At 38.6% G+C, this 15215-nt stretch overlaps 2 protein-coding genes across 3 annotated transcripts in view; one reads left to right on the forward strand and one right to left on the reverse strand.

Annotated features, from left to right (window-relative positions):
• Positions 1-571: 571 nt before the first annotated feature.
• On the reverse strand, positions 572-10570 carry LOC136846176 (small ubiquitin-related modifier-like). The gene is made up of 4 exons (XM_067116996.1): positions 10208-10570; positions 10017-10073; positions 4259-4408; positions 572-993 (listed from the first exon to the last, which is right to left on the reverse strand). The coding sequence occupies exons 1-4, from the start codon at positions 10220-10222 to the stop codon at positions 931-933; spliced, it is 285 nt and encodes a 94-aa protein (XP_066973097.1). The 5' UTR covers positions 10223-10570; the 3' UTR covers positions 572-930.
• Positions 10571-13865: 3295 nt separating this feature from the next.
• mino (glycerol-3-phosphate acyltransferase mino) overlaps positions 13866-15215 on the forward strand; it is a 43700-nt gene continuing 42350 nt past the window's right edge. Inside the window, exon 1 of one of the 2 annotated variants that reach the window (XM_067117008.1) lies at positions 13866-14265. The gene's annotated coding sequence lies outside the window, so the exon portion shown is untranslated. The remainder of the gene's footprint in view (positions 14266-15215) is intronic. The other variant, XM_067117014.1, reaches the window with a different exon arrangement.

Below are 15215 nucleotides of genomic sequence, written 5' to 3' on the forward strand. Positions count from 1 at the left end.
CCTTCAGCACTAGCACAGGGATGGATGTAGATTTGGACACACAACTACTGCTGTACTGGGACAATAAGGTCATTCAGCAAATAAGTGGCAATGACAGCTTAAATGTTTCATGAAAATCAAGCCATTATTTTAATCACAGCTTCCAATTTTTATCCATCATTTCCACTTCATTGCAGGATAATACTTCTACAATGAAATCCTGCATACTATTGTTTGATACCTTTTAAGCTAGTGCTAAAGGGTTAAAGTTACCAGAAAAGTACTAAAATTGATGACTCCAACAGTCAAAAGTTTTCCCAAACAGCCAGTAATTTACAACTTAGGATGGTAAAATATACCATAGAAAGAAAACTAAACTACTGGGTTAAATCAATCTAATTAACACACACTTCTGCATCTTACACATCACTATGTACACTATACCAACCATTTTCATGTTTTCACTCTCAATTTGACAACTGTAACACTTTCCTCAATTTTCTTCATGCCTTTCAATTCCTTACAAAAATTTCAATATAAAAATCTTGTATCTTCCACGTAAGGTTTAAAGGAAAATGAATGAAAAGACCACTAGTTACAGAACTGTTTACTAATTTTACACAGACATGTATGAAACACTAAAAAGACTTTTTACTATTCACAAAATAATATAAAAGGATCTTCCCTCTCAGATTCTGTGTATATTATATATTAAGTTAGTAGCAGCAGCAGCAGCTAACTTCCATTAACATTTACCAGACATCATTCCAATCATGGCTTAAGATGACAAAAAAATAAATATTACTGTACTTCTAATTCATAAAATCAAATAAAACATCAATACAGAATCTCCACACTAAGATGTCTTGTGTGCATTAATGGAAATAAGAAACTAAATTAAAAAAAAAATCTTAAACCTATTCCTTAAACTATCTTGTGGAATGTTGTCCATCAATGGACACCACCAGTTTGTTCCTGATACACTTCAATGACATCATCGTTCTCCATTTCAAGCTGTAAAAGAAAAATTTAGTAGTATCTCATTCCATTTTGGATGCTAGTTTGTAATTCTATTTCTTATGCAAAAGTTGACTTAAAATCCTGTCCTAAACACACTGATTCACTCACAGAAATAAGAAAAACATTCTCCTGGCCTCCCCCACCAAATTTAGTGTATATACTACAGCTTAAACTCACTTTAGTATGAAATTTACAACCAAAAAGTCAATGCTTATAACACTCTACCTGTTCTGAAAAGATAAAAATTGAAATCAAAGGCTTAGCATCACCTGGCAAGTGTGTTTAATCCTGCAACACCTCTACATTATCCTTGGAGAAGGGCTTCAGCTGTAGTGAGCTACTTATATGAGCCAAGTGTGTTCTCCTGCTCTAAGTGCAATGCTTACAAGAACCGGTCTTGAACAAGGTATTCTGGGCAAAATGTCTACAAATATCTTTCTTCCTCCATCTTTCTAGATAGTTACAAAGGAGTCGTGGTTGACAAAAACACTGCAAAAAGGTCAGATCTACTGACTGGAATTTTTTTTGTTGGCAGAGATGCCAGCAACACAAAGTTCTCCGAGCAGGATGGGCCTTCACACAGGTAATTCCAAGGTACTGTGATGTGGAGAATTCCCTTGGTGAATCGATCTACTACGTAGTTACATGGCAAACGCTCTCCGAGCTGTTCTCCACAGCCAAATATAGCAGCTTCGGTAGTGGTTGTCAAGCTTTGGGTACAAGACAGACTGGATGCTTAAGCATTTTCTGCATTCATTCTGCTGGAAACTGTGGATGCATAGGCATTTCCTCCACACAGGTACTAGCAAAGTTCTTTGGTCTCAATGAACTTTTGGAGATGCTCACTGCCCCATACTAGGTTCAGTGAGTAGTTCTTGGACCTACTGGAACACATTATTTGTAGCTTTGTGATCAACTGGGTTTCTATTTGACCTATGCCACAATTTCAGTCCTACCAGACATTTTCAACCGTTTGAGATATGACAGCAAGCTTGCTATAATATTCAAAATGAAGCTGACTTGGGAAATAACTACTTCTGACCTTTTCTGCTCCTTTGGTAAATTTAACCTCCAAGTTCGAGTATAACCTCCAGTTAGGACTTGTCAATAGTCCGAACAGTCTTACCAGTCCACCACATAAGCCTTTGCTGATGTCTCATTTAAATTTGACACTAATACTACATTCTTGCTCCCCTTGGCCTCCTCCAAGCATGTTTGCGAGCTCCAAGCTTTCACAAGATAGTTTCCCACTACAGTTACTGTGCCCTGTAATTTGTAGTGGAGACTCATTCTCTAGAGGAAGTGGTTCTCTTTTGGCCCCTGTGCTATTCCAAAGTATGTGGTGTATATATCCAGTAGTACCTGCCTCCAAGAACCTGGCAAGTATCCATCTTTGGATTCTTCCACTGAAGAACTTCTTCAGGGAAATGTTCACGAAATTCTTCCATTAAAGGCTCATTATTCATAGCAGCACTGCTTTCGTTGTGATGTTACCAACTCTCATTCATTTTGTTCATGGGACTAGACATCCCGAAGATAAGTATTCCTTTCTTTACTTCAATTACTTTGTCCTCCCTTCTACCAGGTGATTTGGGGCTATCTTATAATGTTTAGCATCAAAACTGTTTTAACAAAACCTTATTTTTATACAAATTTAACAATTATGTTTTACCCTTCTCTCTTTACTGAGTATAGCTTGGCACAGAAGACTGAATGTTAGTAGAATATCCATCAGGACCTGGGAGTTGGCAAAGCATGCACAGTGAAGTTATGTGAAAAGCTTCACTTCATCGACCTAGATAAGTTCCACACAGTTTACAGGTACTTTATGATTAATGGTTTTGTATAAAAATTACTTACATTGTAAACACTTTTTAGTCTATCAGATATACAAAAATGTGGAGTAATCAAACCACAAGGCTATAAATCACTACTTTCACAGGGATAGACCTGGGGATTTGTTCTTAAAAAGAGGGGGAGAGAGGTGAGTCAAAGAATTACAAATACCATATGAAAAATAAGGGGCTTTACAAACTTGATTGAATATACTCAAAAGACTGATTTTTTTTTTTTTTTTTAAGATTTTGAGAGAGCTCATTTTTTCAATAAAACTAATCAAGACAACACACAACTCCTTACACAAAAGGAATTGCAAAAGATGTATGGTACAAATAGAAGTCAGTCATGGTGAATAGAAAAGGGCATTACACGAATATAATCATCCCTGTGATGGGAAAATTAAAATCACACACATACTCATTACCTTGACAAGGAACCACATAAAATTTACTAACCAGTTCTAAAAGAAATCTACTACCACTGTCGTAGCCAAATAAATACGAGACATTAATGGCCCATGAGTAAAGAAGGTTGAAAATTCATTACCTGTTTCAAGCACGAACCCCATTCAGATCTAAAAAATCCTCTTAAAGTTAAAGCATCAGTTGCAATATGGTTATGGGGGTACAGACAGTTTTCAGTGTACATAACTCTTTAAAATGTAATTTCTCAAAACACCATGTAATGTGTATATTACTCCCATTACAGTAACATATTCTGTCCCCTATAAGGTGAATAATGCTGCCCTGCAGAAAATAAAGCTCTTTGCAATCTCTCTGTGACCCCAGTGTCCTTAACCATTCTTCTCTCTCCTCAATTCAAGAAATTCTTAGGGGAGCACCTCCGCGCTTACCTACTGACTGCTGCAATTTTGTTAAATTACCCTTAACATTTACAACCCAGACTCAGTCCTCTTTCTTTGGGTTTATGCATCATAACAATTACTTCAGGAATTCAACCTTAAGTCTATCAAGCATATATTACTATGCAGAATTTTCAAACTTCTTACTACTATGTGATATATCCATTAAATAAGCCCTCATATGAAAGATGGATGCAAAATTAAGTACACACCAAATTCCTAACTTACTGCTTTCAATCTCTGTCTTATTCACCAATACTCACATCTACTTGTTAATCCTGCACTGACCATCATCTTTGTGCCATTTTGTATCAATCGAATAAAACCATTGTCAAAATAACCACAATTCTATTTTTCATATTTCTGCAAATGCCTTAGGTTATTTTTTCTTGTCCTTTACTTCCATAGTTTACTTAAGACACGTTGCTACATCACATAGCATGTGGCATTTCTGAAGTTTCAAGTAAACATTTGAGGCAGGGAGGCAAAGTAACCTTTTCCCCAACTGAATGTTACGAAACAAATACTACTATGCAACAAAACTCCAATCCAACTTACTGCTTTAGGTGTCTCTTCATCGTTAATACGGCGACCATCAAAAAGGAAGCGAAGCGAAGCTACCGGCACACCCACTCGTTCAGAATACGACTTCTTCAGTTTGCCCATTTGCGTTGTCATTTTAACTCTGAAGTGAATTTCATTAGAATCCTGGGGAAAATAGAAAACATTTAGAAACAAGGTACTTGAATACTTTACCTGTCAGCAAACAAACTTCCGTCAATTGCAAACCAGCCCAATTTTATAAAGGCTAAAGTAAATCCACATCACTATGTTTTAATGCAAATAAGGTCTACTTATCGTTACGGTATTAGTATGTATTTAAATTCTGTGTATTTTAAAACAGAAAATTTCATCAGTATAATTACAAACCCATATCAGTTTATATCCCAAACATATACTCAATAGTATAGTTATTTCACTGAGGCTTGGAATGTCTGCTAATAGCTAAAGTATTTGTTTTACAGTTAAAATTCAGGGATGCTTCTGTTAGTTCTATACTACAATATATGGAAGAACATTAACAGAAAAGCACTACGAAATACTTTCGACACATCTAAATAATATTTAAAGTCACAGGGAATAGAGTGAATATGAATTCCTTTTTGTAAGATTACAAGCAACAATTTACTGTGAGAACAATCACAATGGATGCCTGAGGCACACTGTGACCCACACAATACCAGCTCAAGTTACCACAATACACGTTTGCCTGAGAGCAGTCAAGGCATTATCCATTAATGCTGGGTCCTGCACTTTAACCAATTCTTTCCCATGTAGGTATTTACCGTCTTTAAATGTACTGCCTTCGCCTGATTTGCATTTTACACTTTAGTGAAGTCTGAACTTAAGAACTGAATTTTATTTATGCTTAATCTGAAGTGTTAAGTAACATCTTTCCGGTTACCTACATTGCCATGGAAACCTTATCTGGTTACTTGCTATTATTGAGACTGGTGTGTACTGAAAGCAAACAAAAATATTCATGAAAGAGTTCAAATAGAGTGCTCTGCTGACTAAAGGACCTTTGAGATTTGACAGCTCATACAAATTTTAATATCGCAATTCAAGTTTTGCAACAATTAGATTTTCCCATTAGTGTTCTCACTTGCATATCAACAGAAAAAGTGACTTGGAAAAATATACACCTAACACTTATATATTATTGTATTTTTATTGTGGCCTCAATACAGAATTCTGTATACAGTAAATAGCAGCACTGTGAATACTATTCCTGTGAAATGAGGAAAGTAGCCTACATCATCTACCTGAAACTAACAATTCTCCCTATTTCTAATTCTGGACTAATGAAAAAACAAAAAGCTGTATTACGCTTGCGCGCTTGGTAAATGTACGAGACAGCCGCGAAGATTTTGTTTAATATAATTTTCTGCCTAAAAAATTACAGAAATGGGTGTATATAAGTATATAATAAGAGTTGAGGCGAGATAATTTGAGAAATTTACCATCTTTGGTTTCTGTTTCACATTCATCCCCAAGGGGGTGGTACTAGATATGACAAAAGTTTCGCAGGACACCATGTTTGGTACCAGCCCCTCAGGGATGGAAGCAAAAATACAATTCAAGATGAACCCTATTCATATGGAACAATCAAACATGGGGCATTATCTTGAAATTCAGACTTCCAAAGGATATAGTATTTACTAGAAAGAAGTAACATAAGGTAATGGGTAACGCAGAAAGAAAAAAAAAAGGTAAATTAGCAAATTCATATTAGAAAAAAAAAAAGTAAATTATTAAAATACACAGAGAATTGTATTAGGGTGGTAATGCAGTTCATCTTCATTTGAATTTTTCAAGTCCCAATTGCGCATTCTCCTCCAGGATACGTTCCTCAGTCCAACGGTGTGAGGAATAATAAAAAGGACTGCTGGAACTGAGAGGTCTGACGGCAAAGCATATTTACTGCACATTGGTGCTGCTATTCAGCAAATCTGGTTGCTCTTGGCAGGATCAGGGACCAATTGACGAGACTATCCACTGATGGTCCAAGCCAAGTCATAAATGCTCATGTTAGGAAACAAAAACCTGCCACCCAAGACCAATATTTAAGAGGTACATCTCTGGCAGAAGCAGACATCCACACCATTGAACAGTATTCTAGTAAAGGAAGGAGAAACGACCTAAAACACGTCACACTGATTTTACCACTCTTAGAAATATATGATGCCTTACGTACAATCCCTGACTTTCGTACAGCATTTGCTGACAGTTTCATTAGATGTTTTAAGAATGATGAGGGTCCAAAGTTACACCTAGAAAAGTTAAAGCTTCAGACTCATTCAGCAGTCCCATTCACCAGAAGGGGAGGGTGGGGTGGAAAATTGTACGAGATTTGTTAATCAACTGTGCTTGCGTTTTTCTGCCTCACACCCCACCGACTACACCATTTACTAATCCAGTCCACGTAAAACAAAACTGTTAAACTTCCATATCTTGGCTTTTCAGAACTATCCCCTTGCTGTACATCTTTCTGGTTACGTTATTAAAATGTTGATAAGTGATCTCACAAGTAATGTTATCCCCAAAATTGTTTCCAACGTTGCCTTGCCTTCCATAAATTTATTGTAAGAGTTCATGAGGGAGGTCTCTACGATGACCCTTGGTGTTTTATTCTTCTTGGCATACACAAACCTGTATTTTTCCCGTTGATGTTAAGGTTGAAATTCCAGCAGCATTTGGCCAGGGCCAAGGCTTGGTTGTAAAGGCAAATGTTCTGCTTACACGATTTGCCGCTCTAACCAAAATATACTTTATCGCAGCTGACACAAGGTACTAGGTAGACCCTGCCCCCCTCTCCTTCCCTTTTATGGGTATCTTACTTATGGTTACCTTATTCCTAACGTTTTTATAATTCCCTAATCTAGTTTTTTTCAGTCTCTTGTTTGAATCCTTAATATTATTTGGTACAATTGTATTTTTCTTGTTTGTACCATCTTTGCCTTGGCGCCCTTCCCTCAGTCATGTTTCCTAGCCTTCCCCCCACCAGTAAGCAGAGTATCCCAGTTTTTTAAAAGCAGCAAATAAATATTAGAGCTGTTCTACAAGGAGGGCTGCAAACCATACAAGCCCTAACAATCAACTGTCGTAATCCTTGTCTTTATATCCTCCATGTGGCTGAAACACGTGCATGTAGGTGTTAACACGAGTCTTTTCTGTGTATACTATACAGACACCACCCTACTTATAAACATTCAACTTACAAACATTCACTGATCCAAACAAATGGTATCGCAAATGAAGATTGTGTTCTGAACACTTCCCTGTGCCACCCATACGTTTAAATTTTGTTTTGCGTGCCCATTCTGTACATACAGTACTGTACGTACAATATTGTTTTAAGGTAAAAAAAAAAAAAAAAAAATACAGTACTGTATTGACTTTATATCATACTGTACTTAATAGGCATGAGGAGTGCAGTAACCATCTTACAAAAAAATTCAACATACAACCGGCTGTCCATTCCTAACTAACTTGTAAGTAGGGTGGTGTCTGTAGTCTTATTTTGCGACGTGCCCTTGTGAGATTAACCACCGAGGAGGAGATTGTCCCTTCTTTCTCCTCTTCACAGATAAATCTGACCTGCTCGTTAACCTGATACCTTTGCGTGGGCGTCTCCGTAACATTTACCATGTGCTTCAATCACTTTCCCCCCAACGCCAATTGGTTGTTGGTCTCCAAAGATACTGTGTACCTTATAGCATGGCCTATCATTGTATTATCCACTAAAAGAGTACAAACTCACATAAAAACACTAACATAAGTAAAATTTACATAACACTTCAGAGCAAGCTGAGAAAGAAGGCCACAGGTTCCATCAAAGGAACCCATGCAACCCAGTAAATGTAAAGGAGACGGCCGCATGGAGATGTCATTTACTACTTTAATCTTCTCTGTAACTCGGTATATGTGAGATAATTTGAGAAGTCTACCGTGATAAAGAGAAATTTAGTCTTTTATTGGTTTTTACGTTCACCCCCGAGGGGCCGATAATAATCATGGCGGAAGCTCTGCTGGGTGCAGTGATTATTACCAGCCCCTTGGGGATAAAACTAAATATTTAAAGAGATGCTGAATTTCTCCATCTCTGCACACTCCTCGGATTATCTCGCCTGTACCGCGTTATATACAGCCTTCATTATATAAGGCTATTTGACCAAAAATTTATGATAAAACTACAGAGCTACGCATGGCTTATTACCTTGGAAATTGAGTTTTCCTAAACTGTTAAGCGTTGCTGATGAAGGCAATGGTGTTGTTTATTGGTGAGAGAGAGAGAGAGAGAGAGAGAGAGAGAGAGAGAGAGAGAGAGAGAGAGAGAGAGAGAGAGAGAGAGAGAGAGAGAGAGAGAGAGAGAGAGAGAGAGAACGTTATGATGGCCACCCTGGAATGCTTCCGTGCATATGCAAGGCAAATGGGAGCCATGTGTTCTAGAAGGGACTGGCTACAGAAAACTATTATAAAAGGAACTATACCGGTAATTCTAAGCCGTAGTTCCACGGTGAGCTAGACTACGGCAATTGACGTTTTCCTATGTTAAAGCCGTAGTTCCGCGGTGAGCTAACGGTGAGCTAGACTACAGCAATTGACGTTTCCCTGTGTTATTTTCCTTGCTTTACAAGAATTTAAAGTAATATTTTGTCGGCTGGCTGTGACTAAACTGTAATTGACCTTTAAAGACTACACGACAGGTAGAGCTAAGCCAGCATTCCGCAGCGAGCCCCCAACCCCTCCATAGCTAATACGGCATAATTTCAACCAGTAAACACCCCTAGGGTACATTAGGTTGGTATTTTTAGGGGTGTTTACTGGTTACAATTTTACCGTATTAGCTATGGAGGGGATGGGGGGGTTCGCCTTGGATTGCCAGCTTAGATCTACCCCGGGGGTAATTCTAAGCCGTAGTTTACCCCGTCGTGTAGTCTTCAGAGGTCAATTACAGTTTAGTTACAGCCGGCCGACAACACGTTACTTCAAAATCTTGTAAAGCAAGGAAAATAACATAGGAAAACATCAATAGCCATAATCTAGCTCACCGCGGAACTACGGCTTAGAATTACCACTACACTAACCTAACCTAACCTAGTAAGCCGTATTACTTAGTCGGAGGCCACCCGGTGAAGGAAGCTCTACTTTTTACCAAACGTTCCCCTACAACACTGGGCATGCACGATAGAATTCCAGTATCCCCAGCATACAACTTATCAGTCCCGCTGACGTTAATTACAGTTGACCGTCAAGAAATTACGGTAAATTCCAGATAAACAACAAAAATACTATAGGAAAAGTCAATTTCCCCGGTAATATTCGATTTGGGGTTATTGCTTAGTTCTCCCTACAGTTTTCCCGGGAACTTGAAAGTAAAAAGGTTCGAAAGGCGGAACGGGAGGAAACCTCGCAACTGTACGAAACAACTGATGGAGAAGGTTGAGGAAAGTAAGATAGGAGAAAGAGAATAAGAAAAGGGAAGAAAGTCTTAAGAAAATAGCAAATTCAGACTTCAGTGAATTTCTTTCCCTAAAATAAGTCTGTAGATTTAATTTATACCCAAGGGTATCTTGCCCCGACCCCGAAGCTGCGGGAAGCCCCCCCCTAGGGTTACAGCCTCGCCGTACCCCACGGGACGCAGGACAGGCTAGGGTTATCACGAGGAAGCTCCGCCAGAAGCACAAACAGAACAATCAAGACTCTCGACCAACCAGAAAGCGGCGACGCGCCGAGGCCGCAAAATACTCACCTGCCCGACTACTTTTAGCTTGATGTATTCGTTTCCCTCGCCCTCGGGTTTGTTATCCTGGGGGAGAAACAAAAAGAAGCCGTTTGTGAGTAATTCGGTGGAGCGGCGCCCCCCCTTCTCCTCCTCGCCTCTTCTCGATCACACCACCTTCGGCCTGGCCGCCACAACGGGAAGCAGGGGCGCATACTTACAGCATTATCAGACATGGCGAGATTTGCTGGCGGGAACGCGTGGCCAGTCAGTCAGCGGGGGGGGATGTGCGCGCAAAACCCACAACAACAAGAAACAGAGGAGGAGGCTCCGGGGACGTCGCGAAAACAAAGATGGCGCGCGCGGCGCACTATTCAAAAGAAGATCGCACCTCCTCGTTTCGTCGCCGGCTGTCCTCCCGCCCGAGCTCGCCCCCGTTGGGATATTCTGGAAGACGCGATTTTTTTTTTTCCAAAGGCGCGTTTTGACGCATTTCCATCCCGTGGCGGCTCGGGGGTCACGTTCGGCTCCGTCTGTTTCGAACTTCCCACAGGGTCGGGGAGGCCGCGGAAGAAAATGGAGGCAAAATGAAATGCGTGAGTCCCCCTGAACTTGTTACTAATCATTACGCAACCCACATTATAAAAAAAGAAAAAAATCGCGGGCCGCTGACACTTACTAATCGTTATGATGATACTAAAGCATCGTTTGAGATCAATCCGATTTTTTTCCCTCATTAACCGTATTAGCCTTTTAGAAGACTTATGGGAAGCCGTTGGCTTCTCAAAGAAATTTAATAATGCGGCAGAATTCAGAATACGGCCCGTGTTTTTCCCGGGAAATTTGAAATCAGCGTAGGCCTGCGTTGCTTTTCGAAAATGATAGTCATGTTTTACACTCGGTCGCCGTCAGATATACGTAACTAATAATAATTCGACGTATGACACTCATTTCCAAGTGCATAAGATGAGGATAAAGCAGTCGTCAAGAGTTTGACAATGATTGCAAGCTGAATCTTTATACGCATAGATACAATGCGTTCAAACACCACTTCGGTGTCAGGCTTTACTATCGGAATCTATTACTTTCGTTTTCTCGAAAAATTGAAATTTATTGCATTCTAATTTAATATATCTTTGAATTCCGGCTTTAAATTATCCTCTAATTCATAATTATCATCTATTGCTATGTCTTTTAATTATAATCCGTTTTAATTCTGTGATCTTATTTTACGGTGGCTGAGTCATGTTGTTATTGTAACGTTTACACAAATAACAACCCTACTGCAAAGAAGATAGTTTAATCTACAACAATCAGCATTCTCTTCATTGATTTCCTTTACTTCAGTACAGCGTATATAAATATTTGCTCCCAAATAACTGTATGCGAATTCATTGCTTCCGTTCTTTCACTCTCCATACCAAAATTCATTGATCCATGTCCCTGGTTTCCAGAACCTTACACTTAACTCACTTTCACTTGTGAAAATCGCCTTCAGATTTTTTCCCCCCAGCCTCTACAGTTTTTCTACGCGCGTTTTTATTAATAATATCTAATAATTACGCCGGGATTCCAATCAGTGACGAATTTAGTAAACTGCCATCCGAAAAATCTAGTCCCAAATGAGAACTTTCCATCTAATGATAAGGATACCGACCTAACCCCCACCCCCTTTTGCGATTTAAAATTAAATGACAATACAGAAACTAACAGAGGCTGACTCTATACAGAGAGCCAGTCTGTTTTTATACCTCTATAAAAAAATCTAATCGTTTTTCTCTCTAGATAAGGAAAAAGCTAAAGATTTAGATAAACCCAGAGGTGGGCATGAAGTTATCATTTTGAAACATCAGGTTGGTCAGCTTGATGAAGAGGTGTCTGGAATTACAGAGGTAAACTGAGTGGGATTGAAACCTCTAGCTGAGATGCAAAGACTAAGCCTATAACTCACCCAGGGATTATTTTTCTATTACTGTCATTGCTCACACTAGTTTGCAGCATTCTCGAATGCCTCTGGAGACAAGATTGCAAGTTTTTGCAGTCAAATACGCTTAAGGAAAGAGAGTTAGATGTTGTCTGTAACTTCCATCTGACCTTCATTGCAACAGAAAAGTCGTAATGGTTCGTATAGGTCTACACCAATTGTCACCCCACCAGTTTTCGTTTCTTTCGAATTAGGAGTAAAATTTGTCTACCTCGGTTCTTGGCTTCTTCGTTTTCATTACCTTGATATAGTTTATTATTATTATTATTATTATTATTATTATTATTATTATTATTATTATTATTATTATTATTAGTCACGATCTGTGCAATCCTTACCTATCTTGGTTAGTTAGAATTCATTGCTTGATCTCACTTCTGTTATGCCTATTGTTCTTGCACCCTCACGAGTTGCAATAACCCATGTCTATCCACTTCCTGGGAAAACAGTTTCAATTTTTCATTTTACTTTGTTGTTGTTGCGTTTCTGCTTTTATTGTTGTTGTAGCTGCTATAGTTCATTTTGGCTGCTGTACAAGCCTTCATTAGTCTATAGTTAATGTATTCGTGACATATTAACTGCAGTGGGCTATTTCCAGCCTGTAAACTCTGGTACTATTGCCTTTGGCTTCGTATTCAGTAACCTGAATTGACATACAGATATAAAGGTGAGTCTGTTCTTTACAGAATGTTTGTTGCTTGTAAAAGTCAATTAATTCTATTATTTTCCAAAACTTCAAATTTTCCATATTCAAGTTATTTTTTAATTATCAAAATTGTACAGAGGGTTGACAGAAATCTTTTGCAGTGCCTGGAACTGATTACTCTACTGTTAATAATGTACTTCCTGGGAAGAATTTTAAACTTCTTAAAATTCAAGTCTTACCTTTTTATCTAAATTTTTCATTATACTCGTTGCTTATAGCTCTTTCTTCTGCTTTTCAAGATTTTTTTTTCATTTTTCCCAATTTTTCTTTCTTTCCTCGTTAATCTTTTTTTTTTTTTTTGTCCTGTTCGTCCATCTCTCCCAATTCTTCATTGTGTTTTTCATGTTTGCTATTTTCATAGTCTATGATAATTCTAAATAATGACAGCTCCAGAACACCGCCTTGGGGAACTCCTTTAGCCAAAGCTTTGCATGTAGGTCTACGATCTTAGGGTTTTATTCAAATCTTCTACTAGTCTGATAAATCAGTTCTAACTATATAGTAGAATATTACGGCTTTGTAAGTGTTCAAGATGATGACGCCCCACTGTTTCAGTAATTTTCGATTCCTTTTGAAATTTGGATTTTCAAATTTCACTTTCGCATTGTTTGGGAGGGCATTTTATTTTATTTTATTTTATTTTATTTTGGCTCGCGTTTGTCATCCATTTTATAAAAAAAATTACGGAAAATTCCACCGTTTCAGTATCTCAGTAAGTTGTGGCCTCATTTTATTGTTCTTAGATTTCCTTTTATTTAATCTTATACTTTACAACTTCATAGATTTTCTGGTTTGTTTACAGAGGAGAAAATAACTTTTTCCTTTTCACTTACTTTCAAATTATAAAGAAGATATTTTCTTTTTACTCAGAACAGACATTTGGAAATTTCTCCGCAAGTTCTTCTTTATCTTCTGTTTGGAGAATATCTTATTTATATTGTCAACACAACCGTTTATGCATGCACGCGTTGACTTTTCCTCCCATTATTCTATTCTTGCCGTCTGTTCATGATATTTCCTCTTTGTTTTATAGTCATTTTTCTTATTTCGACTATTTTCCACAGCTACATGTCGTTTTCTATCAAGTTTTTGCACTACAGATTACAGAAAAAAAACTACAAAAAATCATGAGCTTGCACATTCACACAAATTAATACCTTTCCCTTCCGTGAAAGTAACTTTCTCCGTTGCGTATCCTCTTGTTTTTCCATGTCTATTCCATATTCTCATTTCCTTGTCAGTTTTTCTGTATTTATTTCGTTTCTCAGCGGAAATCTATTGCATTATTGCTTTTCGCGGTAAAGAGACGAGAAGAAGAAGGCGAAGAAGAAGGGGAAAGAAAAAGAAGAAGAAGAAGAGGAAGAAGTGACAGCTGTTTGGGCCAGTTTGACACTTCCATAAACAAATCGGTTGAGCGATGTTTCGACCTCAAAGGAAGAATCTCGGCAACAATAATTCGTCCAGAATCTGCTCATATATAAGGTCAACCTCCATGTGGTCGCGCATATACGGTTTCTCTCGAGGAAATTAGAAGAATAGGCCTGATATTCCACGCTAATAGGCCTCGGTGCTGGGGGCTCGCTACCTTCGTAAGTAGAAAAATTCGGCTTTTGAGTTAATGCCCTTCGGGTGGGTGACCCCCTTGGACATGGGGTGGCTTGAAGATTAAGGGGTACTCGGTTCGAAATTTGTCCCATGCTAAGAGAAGTCAGGGGTAGAATGCTGTTTGAGGGTCACAACGTATATCGGGGGCCTCCAGGGGGGTGAAGTCCACCAGGTCAGGTCAGGTCAAGGTAGGGGGTCAGGGGTAGGCGTGAGGAATCCTTACCTTTCCTAGACTGCCCTGTCCTGACATAACCAGAAATTTTCTTCTTAACTTGAGTTTGGGTGCGTGCCTTGACCTGGCCGGGAGGGGCTTTGACCCCTCCAAGTAACCCTGAATATCTCTGTCTCCCTACGTTGCATATTACTTATCATATCTCCTTAAAATGTCCACTAGTCTTACAGTAGCCCCGACCTCATACTCTGAAGTTAGGTTAGACTTTGTAGCCTATTGGATGTTTTCTGTGCAAGTCGCGCTTTCCGATCCTGCTGCTGTGCAGTTCATTTTCTGCATGCTGTGAATTGCTGTCGTTTTTCAAAGTGCAGATACTCCTCCCATCCCGACTGAACAGTGTCTAATGCTTTATTTAGCCTACCATGAGGTTTAGGCTATGCCATAGGCCACCTTATTAGCCTTATAGTATATCCTTATTTTTTTATAATTTTCTAGTGCTGCGTTGCTTTTCTTCATTTACTTAGAATTGCAAATTATTATTCTACACAACACATCTCCATTAATCTTAATTTACCTTTTCCCTTAAGGCTAACAATATTTTGGGTAACAGATTTGGGAAACTGGATTATTTCACGGGGCAAAACAAAAATGGTCGATTAACAAGTACCAACAGCAAGGGCTAAATATGATGAAAACACAATGGAAGCAATGGAAAATATCAGGTTGGTGTGTTATAACTGAAATTACAATGACAAAACAAAA

The sequence above is a fragment of the Macrobrachium rosenbergii genome, chromosome 2 (assembly GCF_040412425.1).
Source record: "Macrobrachium rosenbergii isolate ZJJX-2024 chromosome 2, ASM4041242v1, whole genome shotgun sequence".
Taxonomy (NCBI): domain Eukaryota; kingdom Metazoa; phylum Arthropoda; class Malacostraca; order Decapoda; family Palaemonidae; genus Macrobrachium; species Macrobrachium rosenbergii.

Excerpts from the sequence above, each read along its gene's own strand:
- LOC136846176 (XM_067116996.1), bottom strand. Across the intron at positions 4,409-10,016 it reads AGCTAAAAGTAGTCGGGCAG|GATTCTAATGAAATTCACTT; the intron begins GTGAGTATTTTG and ends TATTTTCCCCAG. Across the intron at positions 994-4,258 it reads ATGAAGAGACACCTAAAGCA|CTTGAAATGGAGAACGATGA; the intron begins GTAAGTTGGATT and ends TTTCTTTTACAG.